The 18841-nt window shown below is 54.8% G+C and overlaps 2 protein-coding genes across 2 annotated transcripts; both read left to right on the top strand.

Annotated features, from left to right (window-relative positions):
- The first annotated feature begins 4963 nt into the window (after positions 1 to 4963).
- On the top strand, positions 4964 to 7048 carry LOC136628980 (ribosome-binding protein 1-like). The gene has a single exon (XM_066605055.1). The coding sequence runs from the start codon at positions 4964 to 4966 to the stop codon at positions 7046 to 7048; it is 2085 nt and encodes a 694-aa protein (XP_066461152.1).
- Positions 7049 to 7101: 53 nt separating this feature from the next.
- On the top strand, positions 7102 to 17025 carry TPGS1 (tubulin polyglutamylase complex subunit 1). The gene is made up of 2 exons (XM_066604760.1): positions 7102 to 7464; positions 15225 to 17025. Exons 1-2 carry the CDS (start codon positions 7184 to 7186, stop codon positions 15748 to 15750), a joined length of 807 nt encoding a protein of 268 aa, XP_066460857.1. The 5' UTR covers positions 7102 to 7183; the 3' UTR covers positions 15751 to 17025.
- The last annotated feature ends 1816 nt before the right edge of the window (positions 17026 to 18841 follow it).

Here is an 18841-nt window from a genome sequence, read left to right on the forward strand (position 1 = left end):
TACAGAGATCTCTCCCATCATCTATTATACCCAGGACTGTAACAAAGGCGAGCTCTAATAACTATGTATAGATATATCAGGGGTCAGTACAGAGATCTCTCCCATCATCTATTATACCCAGGACTGTAACAAAGGCGAGCTCTAATAACTATGTATAGATATATCAGTGGTCAGTACAGAGATCTCTCCCATTATCTATTATACCCTGGACTGTAACAAAGGCGAGCTCTAATAACTATGTATAGATATATCAGGAGTCAGTACAGAGATCTCTCCCATCATCTATTATACCCAGGACTGTAACAAAGGTGAGCTCTAATAACTATGTATAGATATATCAGGGGTCAGTACAGAGATCTCTCCCATCATCTATTATACCCAGAACTGTAACTAGGGGGCGCTCTAATAACTATGTATAATATATCAGGGGTCAGTACAGAGATCTCTCCCATCATCTATTATATCCAGAACTGTAACTAGGGGGCGCTCTAATAACTATGTATAATATATCAGGGGTCAGTACAGAGATCTCTCCCATCATCTATTATACCCAGAACTGTAACTAGGGGGCGCTCTAATAACTATGTATAATATATCAGGGGTCAGTACAGAGATCTCTCCCATCATCTATTATACCCTGGACTGTAACAAGGGGGCGCTCTAATAACTATGTATAATATATCAGGGGTCAGTACAGAGATCTCTCCCATCATCTATTATACCCAGAACTGTAACTAGGGGGCGCTCTAATAACTATGTATAGATATATCAGGGGTCAGTACAGAGATCTCTCCCATCATCTATTATACCCAGGACTGTAACAAAGGCGAGCTCTAATAACTATGTATAGATATATCAGGGGTCAGTACAGAGATCTCTCCCATCATCTATTATACCCAGGACTGTAACAAAGGCGAGCTCTAATAACTATGTATAGATATATCAGGGGTCAGTACAGAGATCTCTACCATCATCTATTATACCCAGGACTGTAACAAGAGGGCGCTCTAATAACTATGTATAGATATATCAGGGGTCAGTACAGAGATCTCTCCCATCATCTATTATACCCAGGACTGTAACAAGGGGGCGCTCTAATAACTATGTATAATATATCAGGGGTCAGTACAGAGATCTCTCCCATCATCTATTATACCCAGGACTATAACAAGGGGGCGCTCTAATAACTATGTATAATATATCAGGGGTCAGTACAGAGATCTCTCCCATCATCTATTATACCCAGGAGTGTAACAAGGGGGCGCTCTAATAACTATGTATAATATATCAGGGGTCAGTACAGAGATCTCTCCCATCATCTATTATACCCAGAACTGTAACTAGGGGGCGCTCTAATAACTATGTATAGATATATCAGGGGTCAGTACAGAGATCTCTCCCATCATCTATTATACCCAGGACTGTAACAAAGGCGAGCTCTAATAACTATGTATAGATATATCAGGGGTCAGTACAGAGATCTCTACCATCATCTATTATACCCAGGACTGTAACAAGAGGGCGCTCTAATAACTATGTATAGATATATCAGGGGTCAGTACAGAGATCTCTCCCATCATCTATTATACCCAGGACTGTAACAAGGGGGCGCTCTAATAACTATGTATAATATATCAGGGGTCAGTACAGAGATCTCTCCCATCATCTATTATACCCAGGACTATAACAAGGGGGCGCTCTAATAACTATGTATAATATATCAGGGGTCAGTACAGAGATCTCTCCCATCATCTATTATACCCAGGAGTGTAACAAGGGGGCGCTCTAATAACTATGTATAATATATCAGGGGTCACTACAGAGATCTCTCCCATCATCTATTATACCCAGAACTGTAACTAGGGGGCGCTCTAATAACTATGTATAATATATCAGGGGTCAGTACAGAGATCTCTCCCATCATCTATTATACCCAGAACTGTAACAAGGGGGCACTCTAATAACTATGTATAATATATCAGGGGTCACTACAGAGATCTCTACCATCATCTATTATACCCAGGACTGTAATAAGGGGGCGCTCTAATAACTATGTATAATATATCAGGGGTCAGTACAGAGATCTCTCCCATCATCTAATATACCCAGGACTGTAACAAGGGGGCGCTCTAATAACTATGTATAGATATATCAGAGGTCAGTACAGAGATCTCTACCATCATCTATTATACCCAGGACTATAACAAGGGGGCGCTCTAATAACTATGTATAATATATCAGGGGTCAGTACAGAGATCTCTCCCATCATCTATTATACCCAGGAGTGTAACAAGGGGGCGCTCTAATAACTATGTATAATATATCAGGGGTCACTACAGAGATCTCTCCCATCATCTATTATACCCAGAACTGTAACTAGGGGGCGCTCTAATAACTATGTATAATATATCAGGGGTCAGTACAGAGATCTCTCCCATCATCTATTATACCCAGAACTGTAACAAGGGGGCACTCTAATAACTATGTATAATATATCAGGGGTCACTACAGAGATCTCTACCGTCATCTATTATACCCAGGACTGTAATAAGGGGGCGCTCTAATAACTATGTATAATATATCAGGGGTCACTACAGAGATCTCTCCCATCATCTATTACGACTGGGTGCTGATAAGTCTTTTGCTTTTTGTTTCTATGGTAACGAATGTTCCATCACATGAAAGCCTTATGTGTCTAATATATGTGTTTGTAGCTTATGGCCACAGTGATCTCGGCACGCGGCAAAACAAAATGGCGGCGTCTAAGGCGATATTCACAGCCAATGAGAGCAGAGGAGTGATAAAGTCGGCGCAGGATATTCCTGGTGATATGTGGCAGACATCGGGGGATCAATGCCCTTCATTCTCTACAGGTAAGAACTGGGTGCCACTTCAGCCCCAATGATGAGGAACGTCCTGGACGACCGAGAGAGGTTGTTGTTCCGGAGATCGTCGATGCTGCGCACAACCCCATACTGGAGAATCGGCCGGCGGCAGGAATAGCCGCCATCATGGGGGTTTATGGTGAACGGGTTTGTGTCATTATCCATGAAGAAGCTATCTGCACAGTGGGTCCCCAAATATCTGACAACAGATCAGAAAAGCATCGAGTGACAACTTCCCGGTCCATTTGTCAGCGTTTCCAGACTGATCAGAACTTCCTGGATGGACCGGTCACTATGGATGAGACCTGGATTTATGTGTATGACCCCGATACCAAGGAGCGGTCAGAGAGTGGAGGCCCAGTGGTTGTCAGCCACTAAGGTGATGGCGTCTGTGTACAGATATATACAGCCACCACTAGGGGGAGCTCACTACATACAGATATATACAGCCACCACTAGGGGGAGCGGTCAGAGAGTGGAGGCCCAGTGGTTATCAGCCACTAAGGTGATGGCGTCAGTGTACAGATATATACAACCACCACTAGGGGGAGCTCACTACATACAGATATATACAACTAACACTAGGGGGAGCTCCCTACATACAGATATATACAGCCACCACTAGGAAGCGCAGTCAGAGAGTGGAGGCCCAGTGGTTCTCAGCCACTAAGGTGATGGCGTCTGTGTACAGATATATACAGCCACCACTAGGGGGAGCTCACTACATACAGATATATACAGCCACCACTAGGGGGAGCGGTCAGAGAGTGGAGGCCCAGTGGTTCTCAGCCACTAAGGTGATGGCGTTAGTGTACAGATATATACAGCCACCACTAGGGGGAGCTCACTACATACAGATATATACAGCCGCCACTAGGGGGAGCGGTCAGAGAGTGGAGGCCCAGTAGTTGTCAGCCACTAATGTGATGGCGTCTGTGTTCAGATATATACAGCCATCACTAGGGGGAGCTCACTACATACAGATATATACAGCCACCACTAGGAGGCGCAGTCAGAGAGTGGAGGCCCAGTGGTTCTCAGCCACTAAGGTGATGGCGTCTGTGTACAGATATATACAGCCACCACTAGGGGGAGCGGTCAGAGAGTGGAGGCCCAGTGGTTCTCAGCCACTAAGGTGATGGCGTCAGTGTACAGATATATACAGCCACCACTAGGGGGAGCTCACTACATACAGATATATACAGCCACCACTAGGGGGAGCGGTCAGAGAGTGGAAGTTCTGGGATAAGGAGGGGGTGCTCCTAGTGGACGACCTTCACAATGGTTCCACCATCAATGCAAGGGATTACATTGAACTTTTGGACCAATTGAAGGCAGCTCTGAAGGCCAAAAGGCGCAGCAAGCTGTCCAAAGGAATCCTGTTCCTGCCAGACAACGCCTCCGCTCACACTGTACAAAAGACCACAGCAAAACCGGTGGAGCTAGGCTTCCAGGTGGTTGACCACCCACCTTATTCACCAGATCTAGATCCCTCCGACTATCATCTGTATCCAAACCTGAAGAAACACCTCAAGGGGACCACATGTCACCCCATTACTGATGCCATGGCTGCTACGGATGGATGGTTAGAGGCACAACTGAACTTGGAATCCCGATGTAAGAAGTGTGTTGGCATCAGTGGAGGATGTGGGAGCCATGGAACGTTTCATCTTCCCATCTCGTTTCTTTGGGTAAAGCCAAAGACTTATCAGAAGAAGGGGTTATCCATATATAACAAGGGGGGACCCACATATACGGGGGGCCGCTCCCATTATGTACGAGGGGCTGCTGATGAGTCTTTGGCATTACCCAGAAAGAAGCGAGATGGGAAGATGACACGTTACATTTATCCCACATAAAATTATACGTGAAAAAAAAGTCTTCTTCGCTGCGCAAAACCCATCCGCTACGGCGCCCGCTATTTCTCTTCCGCTCGTGTGCAGCTGGCCTTAGACAGGAGTTATGGGTGCTTCAAATTGGGAAGACTTGTGACAACCCTGTGTTACAAATGGCGTACGGCAGCTGCGGCGGCGCGCTTATGGATTTAGGCACTTTTACAGATGTCGCTTCTCAGCTCGATGGAAGCGGCAGCGAACACTGAGGCACTGGCAACGAGGAGAGGGCACCCAGGAGAGGATACAGAGGAGAGGGCAACCAGGAGAGGAAAACCAAGAGAGGGCAACGAGGAGAGGGCACCCAGGAGAGGGCAACCAGGAGAGGATACAGAGGAGAGGGCAACCAGGAGAGGATACAGAGGAGAGGGCACAGAGGAGAGGGCAACCAGAAGAGGAAAACCAGGAGAGGAAAACCAGGAGAAGGAAACCAAGACAGGGCACAGAGGAGAGGGCACCCAGGAGAGGAAAACCAAGAGAGGGCACAGAGGAGAGGGCAACCAGGAGAGGGCACAGAGGAGAGGGCACCCAGGAGAGGATACAGAGGAGAGGGCAACCAGGAGAGGAAAACCAAGAGAGGGCAACGAGGAGAGGGCACCCAGGAGAGGATACAGAGGAGAGGGCAACCAGAAGAGGAAAACCAGGAGAGGAAAACCAGGAGAGGAAAACCAGGAGAAGGAAACCAAGACAGGGCACAGAGGAGAGGGCACCCAGGAGAGGAAAACCAAGAGAGGGCACAGAGGAGAGGGCACCCAGGAGAGGAAAACCAAGAGAGGGCACAGAGGAGAGGGCAACCAGGAGAGGAAAACCAGGAGAGGGCAACCAGGAGAGGGTATAGAGGAGAGGGCAAACAGGAGAGGGCAACCAAGAGAGGGCACAGAGGAGAGGGCAACCAGGAGAGGATACAGAGGAGAGGGCACCCAGGAGAGGATACAGAGGAGAGGGCACAGAGGAGAGGGCAACCAGAAGAGGAAAACCAGGAGAGGAAAACCAGGAGAAGGAAACCAAGACAGGGCACAGAGGAGAGGGCACCCAGGAGAGGAAAACCAAGAGAGGGCACAGAGGAGAGGGCAACCAGGAGAGGGCACAGAGGAGAGGGCACCCAGGAGAGGAAAACGAGGAGAGGGCAACCAGGAGAGGAAAACGAGGAGAGGGCACCCAGGAGAGGAAAACCAAGAGAGGGCACAGAGGAGAGGGCAACCAGGAGAGGGCATAGAGGAGAGGGCAAACAGGAGAGGGCAACCAAGAGAGGGCACAGAGGAGAGGGCACCCAGGAGAGGATACAGAGGAGAGGATACAGAGGAGAGGGCACCCAGGAAAGGATACAGAGGAGAGGGCAACCAAGAGACGGCACAGAGGAGAGGGCAACCAGGAGAGGATACAGAGGAGAGGATACAGAGGAGAGGGCACCCAGGAGAGGATACAGAGGAGAGGGCAACCAAGAGAGGGCAACCAGGAGAGGGCACAGAGGAGAGGGCAACCAGGAGAGGGCACAGAGGAGAGGGCAACCAGGAGAGGAAAACCAGGAGAGGATACAGAGGAGAGGGCAACCAAGAGAGGGCACAGAGGAGAGGGCAACCAGGAGAGGGCAACCAGGAGAGGGCACAGAGGAGAGGATACAGAGGAGAGGGCAACCAAGAGAGGGCACCCAGGAGAGGATACAGAGGAGAGGGCAACCAAGAGAGGGCAACCAGGAGAGGAAAACCAGGAGAAGGAAACCAAGAGAGGGCACAGAGGAGAGGGCAACCAGGAGAGGGCACAGAGGAGAGGATACAGAGGAGAGGGCAACCAAGAGAGGGCACAGAGGAGAGGGCAACCAGGAGAGGATACAGAGGAGAGGGCAACCAGGATACAGAGGAGAGGGCAACCAAGAGAGGGCACAGAGGAGAGGATACAGAGGAGAGGGCAACCAGGAGAGGATACAGAGGAGAGGGCAACCAGGATACAGAGGAGAGGGCAACCAAGAGAGGGCACAGAGGAGAGGATACAGAGGAGAGGGCAACCAGGAAAAGGCAACCAAGAGAGGGCACAGAAGAGAGGATACAGAAAAAGGGCAACCAAAAGAGGATACAGAGGAGAGGGCAACCAAGAGAGGGCACCGAGGAGAAGAAAACCAGGAGAGGGCACCAAGGAGAGGATACAGAGGAGAGGGCACCCAGGAGAGGGCACAGAGGAGAGGGCACCGAGGAGAGGATACAGAGGAGAGGGCACCGAGGAGCGCGCCGGGGCTGTTGGCCGTGGACCCCGGCTGTTTGGTCACATTTAGTTTGAGCCTCCTGCCGCCCCCGGCGCCTCCCTCCCCGCATGCTGCAGGCACCAGCATCGGGCGCACGGCCTCACAGAGCAGTGCGGCGCAGCGGTTGCCGTGGCAACCAGCGCTGAGCCTTGGCGCTGCCCTTACATGACATGGCGCCGGACCGACTTCTCCCGCTGAGCGGCGGCATGGCGGAGCGGAGGCGGGTAGTGAGCGGCTCCCCGCGGCCTCACACACGGGCCACCAGCGAGGCGGACTTCCTGGCCCGGGCCGGAGTGCGGGAGCTGCTGCGGGAGGCCGCCGTGAAGCTGCTGGAGGCCCGGCCGGAGGACGCGGTGGGCTTCCTGGCTGACTACTTCCAGGAGCTGGACGGGGGCCCGCAGCGGGTGGCGCACGCCGTCTGGTATCTGCGGCTGGCCCACCACTCGCAGAGGTAGGAGGGCCTCTCCTATGACGTCATTGCTGCATGCGCTGACGTCATGATGTCAGACGGTCAGTACTGCTCCTGTAAGTACACGCATAGCTGCAGGGGGCAAGCTGCGACCCCTGCAGTATAGAGGCGAGCAGGTCCGCGGGGTCGCCATCATCCGCAGTATAGAGGCGAGCAGGTCCGCTGGGTCGCCGTCATCCGCAGTATAGAGGCGAGCAGGTCCGCGGGGTCGCCGTCATCCGCAGTATAGAGGAGAGCAGGTCCGCGGGGTCGCCGTCATCCGCACTATAGAGGAGAGCAGGTCCGCGGGGTCGCCGTCATCCGCACTATAGAGGAGAGCAGGTCCGCGGGGTCGCCGTCATCCGCAGTATAGAGGCGAGCAGGTCCGCAGGGTCGCCATCATCCGCAGTATAGAGGAGAGCAGGTCCGCGGGGTCGCCGTCATCCGCAGTATAGAGGAGAGCAGGTTCGCTGGGTCGCCGTCATCCGCAGTATAGAGGAGAGCAGGTCCGCGGGGTCGCCGTCATCTGTGGTATAGAGGAGAGCAGGCCCGCGGGGTCGCCGTCATCCGCAGTATAGAGGAGAGCAGGTCCGCGGGGTCGCCGTCTGCAGTCATCCATAGTGCAGAGTATATAGATTTCTTTGTGTATAATATATATATTCACCATGATGGCTCGCTGCCCTTCCTCGCCCTCCGCTGCCCTTCCTCGCCCTCCGCTGCCTTTCATCGCCCTCCGCTGCCCTTCCTCGCCCTCCGCTGCCCTTCCTCGCCCTCCGCTGCCCTTCCTCGCCCTCCGCTGCCCTTCCTCGCCCTCCGCTGCCTTTCATCGCCCTCCGCTGCCTTTCATCGCCCTCCGCTGCCTTTCATCGCCCTCCGCTGCCTTTCATCGCCCTCCGCTGCCTTTCATCGCCCTCCGCCGCCTTTCATCGCCCTCCGCCGCCTTTCATCGCCCTCCGCCACCCTTCATCGCTCTCCGCCGCCCTTCACCGCCCTCCGCCGCCCTTCGCCGCCCTCCGCCACCTTTCTTCGCCCTCCGCCACCTTTCATCGCCCTCCGCCGCCTTTCATCGCCCTCCGCCGCCTTTCATCGCCCTCTGCTGCCTTTCATCGCCCTCCGCCGCCTTTCATCGCCCTCCGCTGCCCTTCATCGCTCTCCGCCGCCCTTCACCGCCCTCCGCCGCCCTTCACCGCCCTCCGCCACCTTTCTTCGCCCTCCGCCACCTTTCATCGCCCTCCGCCGCCTTTCATCGCCGCCCTCCGCCGCCTTTCATCGCCGCCCTCCGCCGCCTTTCATCGCCGCCCTCCGCTGCCCTTCATCGCCCTCCGCTGCCCTTCATCGCCCTCCGCTGCCCTTCATCGCCCTCCGCTGCCCTTCATCGCCCTCCGCTGCCCTTCATCGCCCTCCGCTGCCCTTCATCGCCCTCCGCCGCCCTTTATCGCCCTCCGCTGCCCCAGTCTTCGTTTACATGGAATTATATCAATCAAAAGTCATTTAAATGAGCCAAATATGTTAAGTGTCAGCGCAGCCAACGACCGGCCGATACATCATTCGCTTTTCGTTCGCCGCTCGTGTCCTGCAGGCTTCGTCGTTGACGCCTTTAGTATATGGACCATTCAGTCGTTGTCGTACAGCGAACGTGAAGGACTGGCTGATTCTCGTTTGGAGGAGCCGACGCTGTGTCTGCCGTATAGACCGGTGGCCGTGCGAACTCCGATGTGGCTTGGTGTAGACGGACCCACACCTAGTAATGACGTCATCCCAGCTGCGTCCGTTAGTCAGTCTCTGGCTGCAGCACGTCCATCACTGAGGGTGCCTTCACACTGGCGATGAAGGCACACCGCTTCCCAGCGCTGCAGGAAATTGCAAAATTAGGAAGCCAATGGCTCCGTGCGCATGTGCGAGGTTTTAACGCAGCAGGAAAACAAAATCGCACTATTCTTTTTGCGATCTCGCTGATTGTTCCCATCGGGGCCGGCGGCAGCATCAGCGCCATTTAAATCAATGGGACACGATGGCTGAAGGAATCCCCTGCTGTGGCTGTCACGGCTGCTGCAGTGGATCCTGAGGCTCTCCCATTGTCGTCAGTGGGGCCGGCAGCAGCAGCTTCTCTTCTCCGCCTCTGATTGGCTGAGCGCCGGAGATGATGGCGCTTCTAAGGTGATGTATTATCATTTTTATGTATTGTTTTCTACAGTTATGGATTATTTTTGGGGTAGGGCTTATCTTTCAGAATCCACCCCCCCAGGGGATTCCTCCAGCCCTGCAGGGATGGGTGGCTGCATCCCTGCAGCAGCCCTAAGGCTCCATCCCCACGGGCCGTGCATTGGTGAAACCGGGAGAGTTCTCCTAGGTCTGCAGTACGATGCGGCAAATAACATGTTTTGCAAGCGCACTTTTTGATGCGGTCTGTACTGCGACCGAACTGCCCGCTGTGATTGGAGCTTAAGGCTGGTTGGTACGCCAGTACTCGGACCCACCCCATCATGGTCAGGGGAGTCCGGCGTCGGCTGAAGGCAGCAGTTTTTATATTTTTGTTCATTTCCAGGAATGCAACCAAAAAACGGAAACACGCCAGAGCGGGGGGCCTCATCGTGAATGCGCTCTTAGATGGACCCGGCGTCGGTGAGGCCAGTAGTTGTCTGTGGCAGTCACATTTGAGACTTCACTTCTTTGCTATTGTAAACAATGATTGTGGGAAAGCGGAGGGGAGGCGGTCAGCAGGGGCGGGGGGCAGTCAGTGGAGGGGCCGGTCAGCGGGGGGGCGGTCAGCGGGGGGGGGCGGTCGGCGGAGGAGGCGGTCGGGGGGGGCGGTCAGCGGGCGAGGCGGTCAGCGGGGGGCCGGTCAGCGGAGGAGGCGGTCCGGGGGGGGTGGTCAGCGGGGGGGCGGTCAGTGGAGGGGCCGGTCAGCGGGGGGGCCGGTCAGCGGGCGAGGCGGTCAGCGGCGAGGCGGTCAGCAGGGGGGCCGGTCAGCGGGGAGGCGGTCAGCGGGGGGGCTGGTCAGCAGAGGAGGTGGTCAGCGGGGGGGCCGGTCAGTGGAGGGGCCGGTCAGCGGGGGGGGGGGGGGGGGACGGTCGGTCAGCAGGGGGGCCGGTCACCGGGGGCGAGGCGGTCAGCGGGGGGGCCGGTCAGCGGAGGAGGCGGTCAGCGGGGGGGCCGGTCAGCGGAGGAGGCGGTCAGCGGGGGGGCCGGTCAACGGAGGAGGCGGTCAGCGGGGGGGGGGGCGGTCAGCGGGCGAGGCGGTCAGCGGGAGGGGCCGGTCAGCGGAGGAGGCGGTCAGCAGGGGTTCGGTCAGCGGAGGAGGCGGTCAGCGGGCGAGGCGGTCAGCGGGGGGGCAGTCAGCCAGTGAGACAGTCAGCGTTTGGGAGATGAGTAAGCAGATGTCTGTCTGAATTTGACGGATGTGTTAACATGGCACGTAATATGCTATATTAGCTGCTACAGGCGGCCATGTTGGCGCTCGCATGTCTTGTGTGAAATAATCGCCAGATAAATGACAGCGTGTTCATTACACGGCCAGATAGTACAGGTTGTGGGCCGCACGCAGCCGGTATGCGATGTCCCGTGTGCGGCTGCGGGTTTATACCTGGCAGTCTGCTTGCTGACAGTTTCCGCTCAGTGACTTCTGCAGTGATCAGTTGGATGCCAGATGGAAGGGGAGCCGTGTCTTCCAGAAGGTTCCCCTCTGACTCCTCATTCCATCATCTAGATGTTTTTGGACAAATGCGAGATGAGTCTTTGCATAGTTTTTGGTCAGCAGTGATTTCCGTCTTGCGGATCGCCCATGGACGCCATTTTTGCTCAGTATTGTCTTATTGTGGAACCGGGCACCTTCACCGGTCTGTAAAGTTTCTCTGGGAACGCTACCCGGCCGATCCGCCTTCACACAGCGGCGCTGTGAGCGATGCCAGCGATACCCGTTCCTGTGTAACCGCAGCGGAGCGAACATCACTAGGACGAGTGTCGGCATTGTTTGCCTGACAGCTGGCCGGGTCCTCAGTTGTCAGACACAGCCAAGGACCCAGAGGGGAAGGAAGAAATGTTTTTTTTGTACAGGTGAAGTAGATTAACGACATGGGCCCCACATGTAGCAGCTGATTGTAGGAGCACCGCAGCCAGTATGTGCAGGATGTGGGGCGGCCATTGTTTATGTAGGAGCACCGCAGCCAGTATGTGAGGGACGAGGGGCGGCCATTGTTTATGTAGGAGCACCGCAGCCAGTATGTGCAGGACGAGGGGCGGCCATCGTTTATGTAGGAGCACCGCAGCCAGTATGTGCAGGACGAGGGGCGGCCATCGTTTATGTAGGAGCACCGCAGCCAGTATGTGGGGGACGAGGGGCGGCCATCGTTTATGTTGGAGCACCGCAGCCAGTATGTGGGGACGAGGGGCGGCCATCGTTTATGTAGGAGCACCGCAGCCAGTATGTGGGGGACGAGGGGCGGCCATCGTTTATGTAGGAGCACCGCAGCCAGTATGTACAGGACGAGGGGCGGCCATTGTTTATGTAGGAGCACCGCAGCCAGAATGTGCAGGACGAGGGGCGGCCATCGTTTATGTAGGAGCACCGCAGCCAGTATGTGTGGGACGAGGGGCGGCCATCGTTTATGTAGGAGCACCGCAGCCAGTATGTGGGGGACGAGGGGCGGCCATCGTTTATGTAGGAGCACCGCAGCCAGTATGTGGGGGACAAGGGGCGGCCATCGTTTATGTAGGAGCACTGCAGCCAGTATGTGGGGACGAGGGGCGGCCATCGTTTATGTAGGAGCACCGCAGCCAGTATGTGGGGGACGAGGGGCGCCATCGTTTATGTAGGAGCACTGCAGCCAGTATGTGGGGACGAGGGGCGGCCATCGTTTATGTAGGAGCACCGCAGCCAGTATGTGGGGACGAGGGGCGGCCATCGTTTATGTAGGAGCACCGCAGCCAGTATGTGGGGGACGAGGGGCGGCCATCGTTTATGTAGGAGCACCGCAGCCAGTATGTGGGGGACGAGGGGCGGCCATCGTTTATGTAGGAGCACCGCAGCCAGTATGTGGGGGATGAGGGGCGGCCATCGTTTATGTAGGAGCACCGTAGTCAGTATGTGGGGGACGAGGGGCGGCCATCGTTTATGTAGGAGCACCACAGCCAGTATGTACTGGACGAGGGGCGGCCATCGTTTATGTAGGAGCACCGCAGCCAGTATGTGGGGGACGAGGGGCGGCCATCGTTTATGTAGGAGCACCACAGCCAGTATGTACAGGACGAGGGGTGGCCATCGTTTATGTAGGAGCACCGCAGCCAGTATGTACAGGACGAGGGGCGGCCATCGTTTATGTAGGAGCACCGCAGCCAGTATGTGGGGGACGAGGGGCGGCCATCGTTTATGTAGGAGCACCGCAGCCAGTATGTACAGGACGAGGGGCGGCCATCGTTGATGTAGGAGCACCGCAGCCAGTATGTACGGGACGATGGGCGGCCATCGTTTATGTAGGAGCACCGCAGCCAGTATGTACAGGACGAGGGGTGGCCATCGTTTATGTAGGAGCACCGCAGCCAGTATGTACAGGACGAGGGGCGGCCATCGTTTATGTAGGAGCACCGCAGCCAGTATGTACAGGACGAGGGGCGGCCATCGTTTATGTAGGAGCACCGCAGCCAGTATGTGGGGGACGAGGGGCGGCCATCGTTTATGTAGGAGCACCGCAGCCAGTATGTGGGGGACGAGGGGCGGCCATTGTTTATGTAGGAGCACCGCAGCCAGTATGTGCGGACGAGGGGCGGCCATCGTTTATGTAGGAGCACCGCAGCCAGTATGTGCGGGACGAGGGGCGGCCATCGTTTATGTAGGAGCACCGCAGCCAGTATGTGGGGGACGAGGGGCGGCCATCGTTTATGTAGGAGCACCGCAGCCAGTATGTACACGACGAGGGGCGGCCATCGTTGATGTAGGAGCACCGCAGCCAGTATGTACGGGACGATGGGCGGCCATCGTTTATGTAGGAGCACCGCAGCCAGTATGTACAGGACGAGGGGCGGCCATCGTTTATGTAGGAGCACCGCAGCCAGTATGTACAGGACGAGGGGCGGCCATCGTTTATGTAGGAGCACCGCAGCCAGTATGTGCAGGACGAGGGGCGGCCATCGTTTATGTAGGAGCACCGCAGTCAGTATGTGCAGGACGAGGGGCGGCCATCGTTGATGTAGGAGCACCGCAGCCAGTATGTGGGGGACGAGGGGCGGCCATCGTTTATGTAGGAGCACCGCAGTCAGTATGTGGGGGACGAGGGGCGGCCATCGTTTATGTAGGAGCACCACAGCCAGTATGTGGGGGACGAGGGGCGGCCATCGTTTATGTAGGAGCACCGCAGTCAGTATGGGGGGGACGAGGGGCGGCCATCGTTTATGTAGGAGCACCGCAGCCAGTATGTGGGGGACGAGGGGCGGCCATCGTTTATGTAGGAGCACCGCAGCCAGTATGTGGGGGACGAGGGGCGGCCATCGTTTATGTAGGAGCACCGCAGCCAGTATGTACAGGACGAGGGGCGGCCATCGTTGATGTAGGAGCACCGCAGCCAGTATGTACGGGACGATGGGCGGCCATCGTTTATGTAGGAGCACCACAGCCAGTATATGGGGACGAGGGGCGGCCATCGTTTATGTAGGAGCACCGCAGCCAGTATGTGCAGGACGAGGGGCGGCCATCGTTTATGTAGGAGCACCGCAGCCAGTATGTACAGGACGAGGGGCGGCCATCGTTTATGTAGGAGCACCGCAGCCAGTATATGGGGACGAGGGGCGGCCATCGTTTATGTAGGAGCACCGCAGCCAGTATGTGGGGGACGAGGGGCGGCCATCGTTTATGTAGGAGCACCGCAGCCAGTATGTGGGGGACGAGAGGCGGCCATCGTTTATGTAGTAGCACCGCAGCCAGTATGTGCGGGACGAGGGGCGGCCATCGTTTATGTAGGAGCACCGCAGCCAGTATGTGGGGGACGAGGGGTGGCCATCGTTTATGTAGGAGCACCGCAGCCAGTATGTGGGGACGAGGGGGGGCCATCGTTTATGTAGGAGCACCGCAGCCAGTATGTGGGGGACGAGGGGTGGCCATCGTTTATGTAGGAGCACCGCAGCCAGTATGTGGGGACGAGGGGGGGCCATCGTTTATGTAGGAGCACCGCAGCCAGTATGTGCAGGACGAGGGGCGGCCATCATTTATGTAGGGGCACCGCAGCCAGTATGTGCAGGACGAGGGGCGGCCATCGTTGATGTAGGAGCACCGCAGCCAGTATGTGGGGGACGAGGGGCGGCCATCGTTTATGTAGGAGCACCGCAGCCAGTATATGGGGACGAGGGGCGGCCATCGTTTGCCCAACACTCGTCCCGTCTAAGTGGGCCTTTAGTAATTAAGGGGCAATTACATTTTCACACAGGGCTCGGGCGGACTGAGCAGCAATTTTATTTAAAAGCAACATTTTGTGATTATTTGTGTTTTCTGATCTGAAACCTTCTAATGGAATAAATATGTAGAAATAAAAGAAATTGCGAAGGGGGCAAATACTTTCTGAATGGTATGCTAGGCCATTGATCCCACACTCGTAGATCTCCATAACTCCATCTAGTTGGCTTAGGAGCACGGCGGGATTGACTGGACCCCAATAATCTTGTGGGGTGCTGCCTCTACCTGATTTGTCATATGTGCGCCAACCTCCGGCTATTAGTCGCTGGACCAATAATGAGTTGTGGAGGCTGAGGGGTTAATGTGAATTATCTCTCTCTTTCAGAACGGCCTTCAGCAATAACCTGGCCGTTGCTTATGACTGTCTCAGTGCTGGAGGAAGGAAGAAGAAGCCCGGCCTGAATGGGAAGACCTACAGCGAGCTGCTGAGCCAGATCGGTCAGGAAGGGGCGCTCCCCGCTGAGATCCTCTCCGCCCTCCTGAAGAAGATCCAGTGCCGCGATCATGAGGCCGTTCCGTTTGATGTCTTCCGTTATGGGGTTCTCACCTGCTTTGTGTTGGTGGAGTTCATGTCCAAAGCAGACACCCTGTTCCATATCCTAGATGGGGACAAGCAGTCGGACCAGCGAGTGTGCCGAGCCGTGCTGGACACCTTGGAAGAAGCACTTAGTACCAGCGACGTATCCGTCCCAACCAGCTACCTGGAGGCCGGCTCTAAACTCGGACCTGACTGTTTGGCCATCGCTATGGACCGAGCGCTCCAGAGCACGCAGCAGGCCGCTCCTATGGGACAGACCCAGTTTTTGAAAGAGGCGTGCTTGCTGTTCCTTGATAAAGTCAAACCAGTTTAGTGGCCGGCCCTATTGTCTGCTGCGACCGAGCTGAGGGGTCTGCATTCCATCGGGGTAAATAAATGAGTTTGCCAGTGCTGACCCAAGTAGAGACCCCCAGAGCCGTCCGTGCAGCACAAGGAGCTTCGCCTCTCTGACTGTATGAAGGCTCCTTCACGCTGCGAGACGAGTGCCAACACAGCCGTATCAAACCAATGACTCTCAATGGTCTCCTTCACATTCGCAATGTTTCCAGCATTTCCTTTCTGTCTGCGATATCAATGGGCCGCTGGCAGCAGCGGTGGCCACATTAAAAGCAATGGGGAAGATCGTGATCCCCTGTTGCAGCTGTAGCAGGGGATTCCTTCATCCAGGGGTTTCTCCTTGATTCAATGGGGTCAGCGGCAGCGCCAGGCCTATCGAAAGCAATGACAGAACATCCCGCTCCTCTGCCGCTGCCGTGACAGTAGTGGTAGGGGAATATAAAGAAGAAGGTGGATAGCAGCACATGCAGTTACGTCGCCAGGCACACTCCGGCCATAGGTGCACGATCCAAAAAGGGATCCTGGACCCAAGGATCCACAGTGTCACAAATGCAATCGAAAAGATACACCAGCACTCCCAGGGTTAACTTTGATTCCTCAGTATTTTTTACTGAGGAGTAAAGAATGGTTTTACTTTAAAAGTTAACCCTGGGAGTGCTGATCTGTTTTTCAGATTGCAGTAGTGGCAAGGGGATTCCTTCATCCCCGCAGGGAGTCCCCTCATCACTGTACACTGTGACAGCAGAGACAGCAAAACTTAAAGGTGTATCCCACCTCAGGTTTCGCGGCCGGCGTCACACGAGAGTCTGCGTATTTGCATGAGCGTAGTGTTTTTGTGGAATGAATAATGCTTTTTTCGTACACTTTGGCGTATTTCACTGAACTTTATTCGTGCACAAGGGCATGTTCATATGTTGGTGCGGGGAAAAATGCACGGATTGAAATGACTCATTCAGTTCTAGATGTGTTCCTTCCCAGTCATTGTTACAAGGCTTGTATAAAGAGTCTGAGATTGCCTTGCAGGAATGCTGCCTTCCAATAGGTGGCGCTGCAGGGGTCTTGTTCCATCTCCCTTCTTCTCAGTGCAGTTACGCATCTCCTAGTGTATTCTGTGTATTTGTGCATCCTCATTGACTTCTATGGGGACTTTTGGTGTGGAAGTGAACAGGTAAACGGAGCGCGGCGCGGTTTTTTTTTTGCCTGACTGAAATGCGCAGGAAATACACGAATGTAAATAAACCAATCGAAATCAGCGGGTTTTGTTCTCTGTGTGTTGTCTGCACTCATACATCCGTGGTATATCCGCAGGCTATACTATAAAAGTCAGATGGGTTCTGGAAGTCGCACATCTTCTGTCCTCTGCTGTCAGCCACCCTGAATACCGTGGTCGGGAGGATAGCGAGAGCCGAGCCTTAGAAGTCTATGGGAGCTCCACAAACTGCAGGCTGCGCTGCTTCAGTGACTTACAAGCTGCAGGGGCCACAGGGCCCGCTGTGCTGTGTGCTGAAACTTATATGCTGGGACATTCTTTAACTTGCTGTTCATGGCTGACTGGTCATCAGTAGATGATTGGCTGGGATCCGCACCGATCAGCTGATTCCTGGTATTGTTGCCTTGGTCAGCGGAGGAAGCAGGAAGTGCTGACCACAGCGCAGCGGCCGGGCTAATACTGCAGTTCAGCTCCCTTCACATTCAAGGGGAGCTGTGCCTGCAATACCAACCCTGGCCACTGTGCTACGGTCAGCGCTTTCTGCTTCCACCACTGAACATAGCAGCAGCAGGGATCAGAGCGATGAGTCCATGCTGATCATTTATTCATAGCCTATGGTATCAATAATAAAAGAAGTGCCCCGGAACACCCCTTTAACTGCCACCGACTTTGGGAGCCCAATGTCCACAGGCAGATTTGAATGAGAGAATCTGCACGGACGATTCGCAGTACAGGCCGCAGGTAGGAAGACATGGCGGCCGCAGCAGGATTAAAACATGCGGATTTGTTGCGCGGAGCTTTTTGGATGGGAACGCCCCTTTACAATTCACTGCAAACAATGGGTGGAGCTTAATGACATCATCAGGGTCAGCCACCGGCAGCGGAGGGTGGGGGAGCAACAGCCCAGCGCTGCAGTGAGGTCACATGGCCTATTCCAGGGATGCCACGTCGGGCACCACCTCTACACAATGAGGGATGCCCCATGTAAACAGATCACGTCTTCTGCGGAGAGCTCCTTATATTAGTGCTGCCAAGAGCGGATGGCATTGGAGGATGTGGCATCCCCTGTATCACATGGCCTGCGTTGATGGCGCCGTGTAATAATGGGGTTCAGTGTTTAGTTCCCCTTTTATAACAGGCAGCGGCGGGGATTTCATGTGTCTGCTATTAGAAAGTGTCTTCCAAATCGTACTCCCCATATCGCAGTCTTCAACTTTGATCAACTTTCCCCCCCCCCCTTAAGCCACACCTGGAGTGAGGCAGACCAGCCGCCACAGGAGGTTTCTGATAGTGCTGCCCTTTTACCGCACAATCATGCAGCAGTTGTCCACTGGTTTCAGCCACATGCAGTTGCCACAAAGCCATCCTCTAGCTTAAAGCACGGAAATGTACGAAGGAGGGAATGTAGCGCTTGCCATGCCCCTTAATGTGAAGCACGATGTGCCATATTTATTTGGGGTAAGTGATCACCTAGGCGATGCCCAGCAGCTTCCCACAAAGATACCTATGGAGTCATAATATGGAGATCCGGCAGCTCTGCTGCAGCACTAACGCTGATCTCTTAGGCGGACACCATATAACGCCACTTAGTGTGGTAGGAATCACCTTGCCAGGCACTCGTATACTAAATCTGGGCACGTCTTCTACGCAGATTTGCTGTGGATTCCGCTGTTGCGTGGCAGATCTGCCCGTAACACGTATGGCAGACGAGTGCATCCCCAGTCACACACAAGAGCAGTCATTTATTGGACACTGGCAAGACTAAACCTTGGTGAAGCTGAATGGGGTAAGATTGGCAGAAGCCGGGCAGCGTGCCGCATGTATCATATGTGCCACACGACCCGCTGTACAGTGATGA

Source organism: Eleutherodactylus coqui, chromosome 5 (genome assembly GCF_035609145.1).
Source record: "Eleutherodactylus coqui strain aEleCoq1 chromosome 5, aEleCoq1.hap1, whole genome shotgun sequence".
Taxonomy (NCBI): Eukaryota; Metazoa; Chordata; class Amphibia; order Anura; family Eleutherodactylidae; genus Eleutherodactylus; species Eleutherodactylus coqui.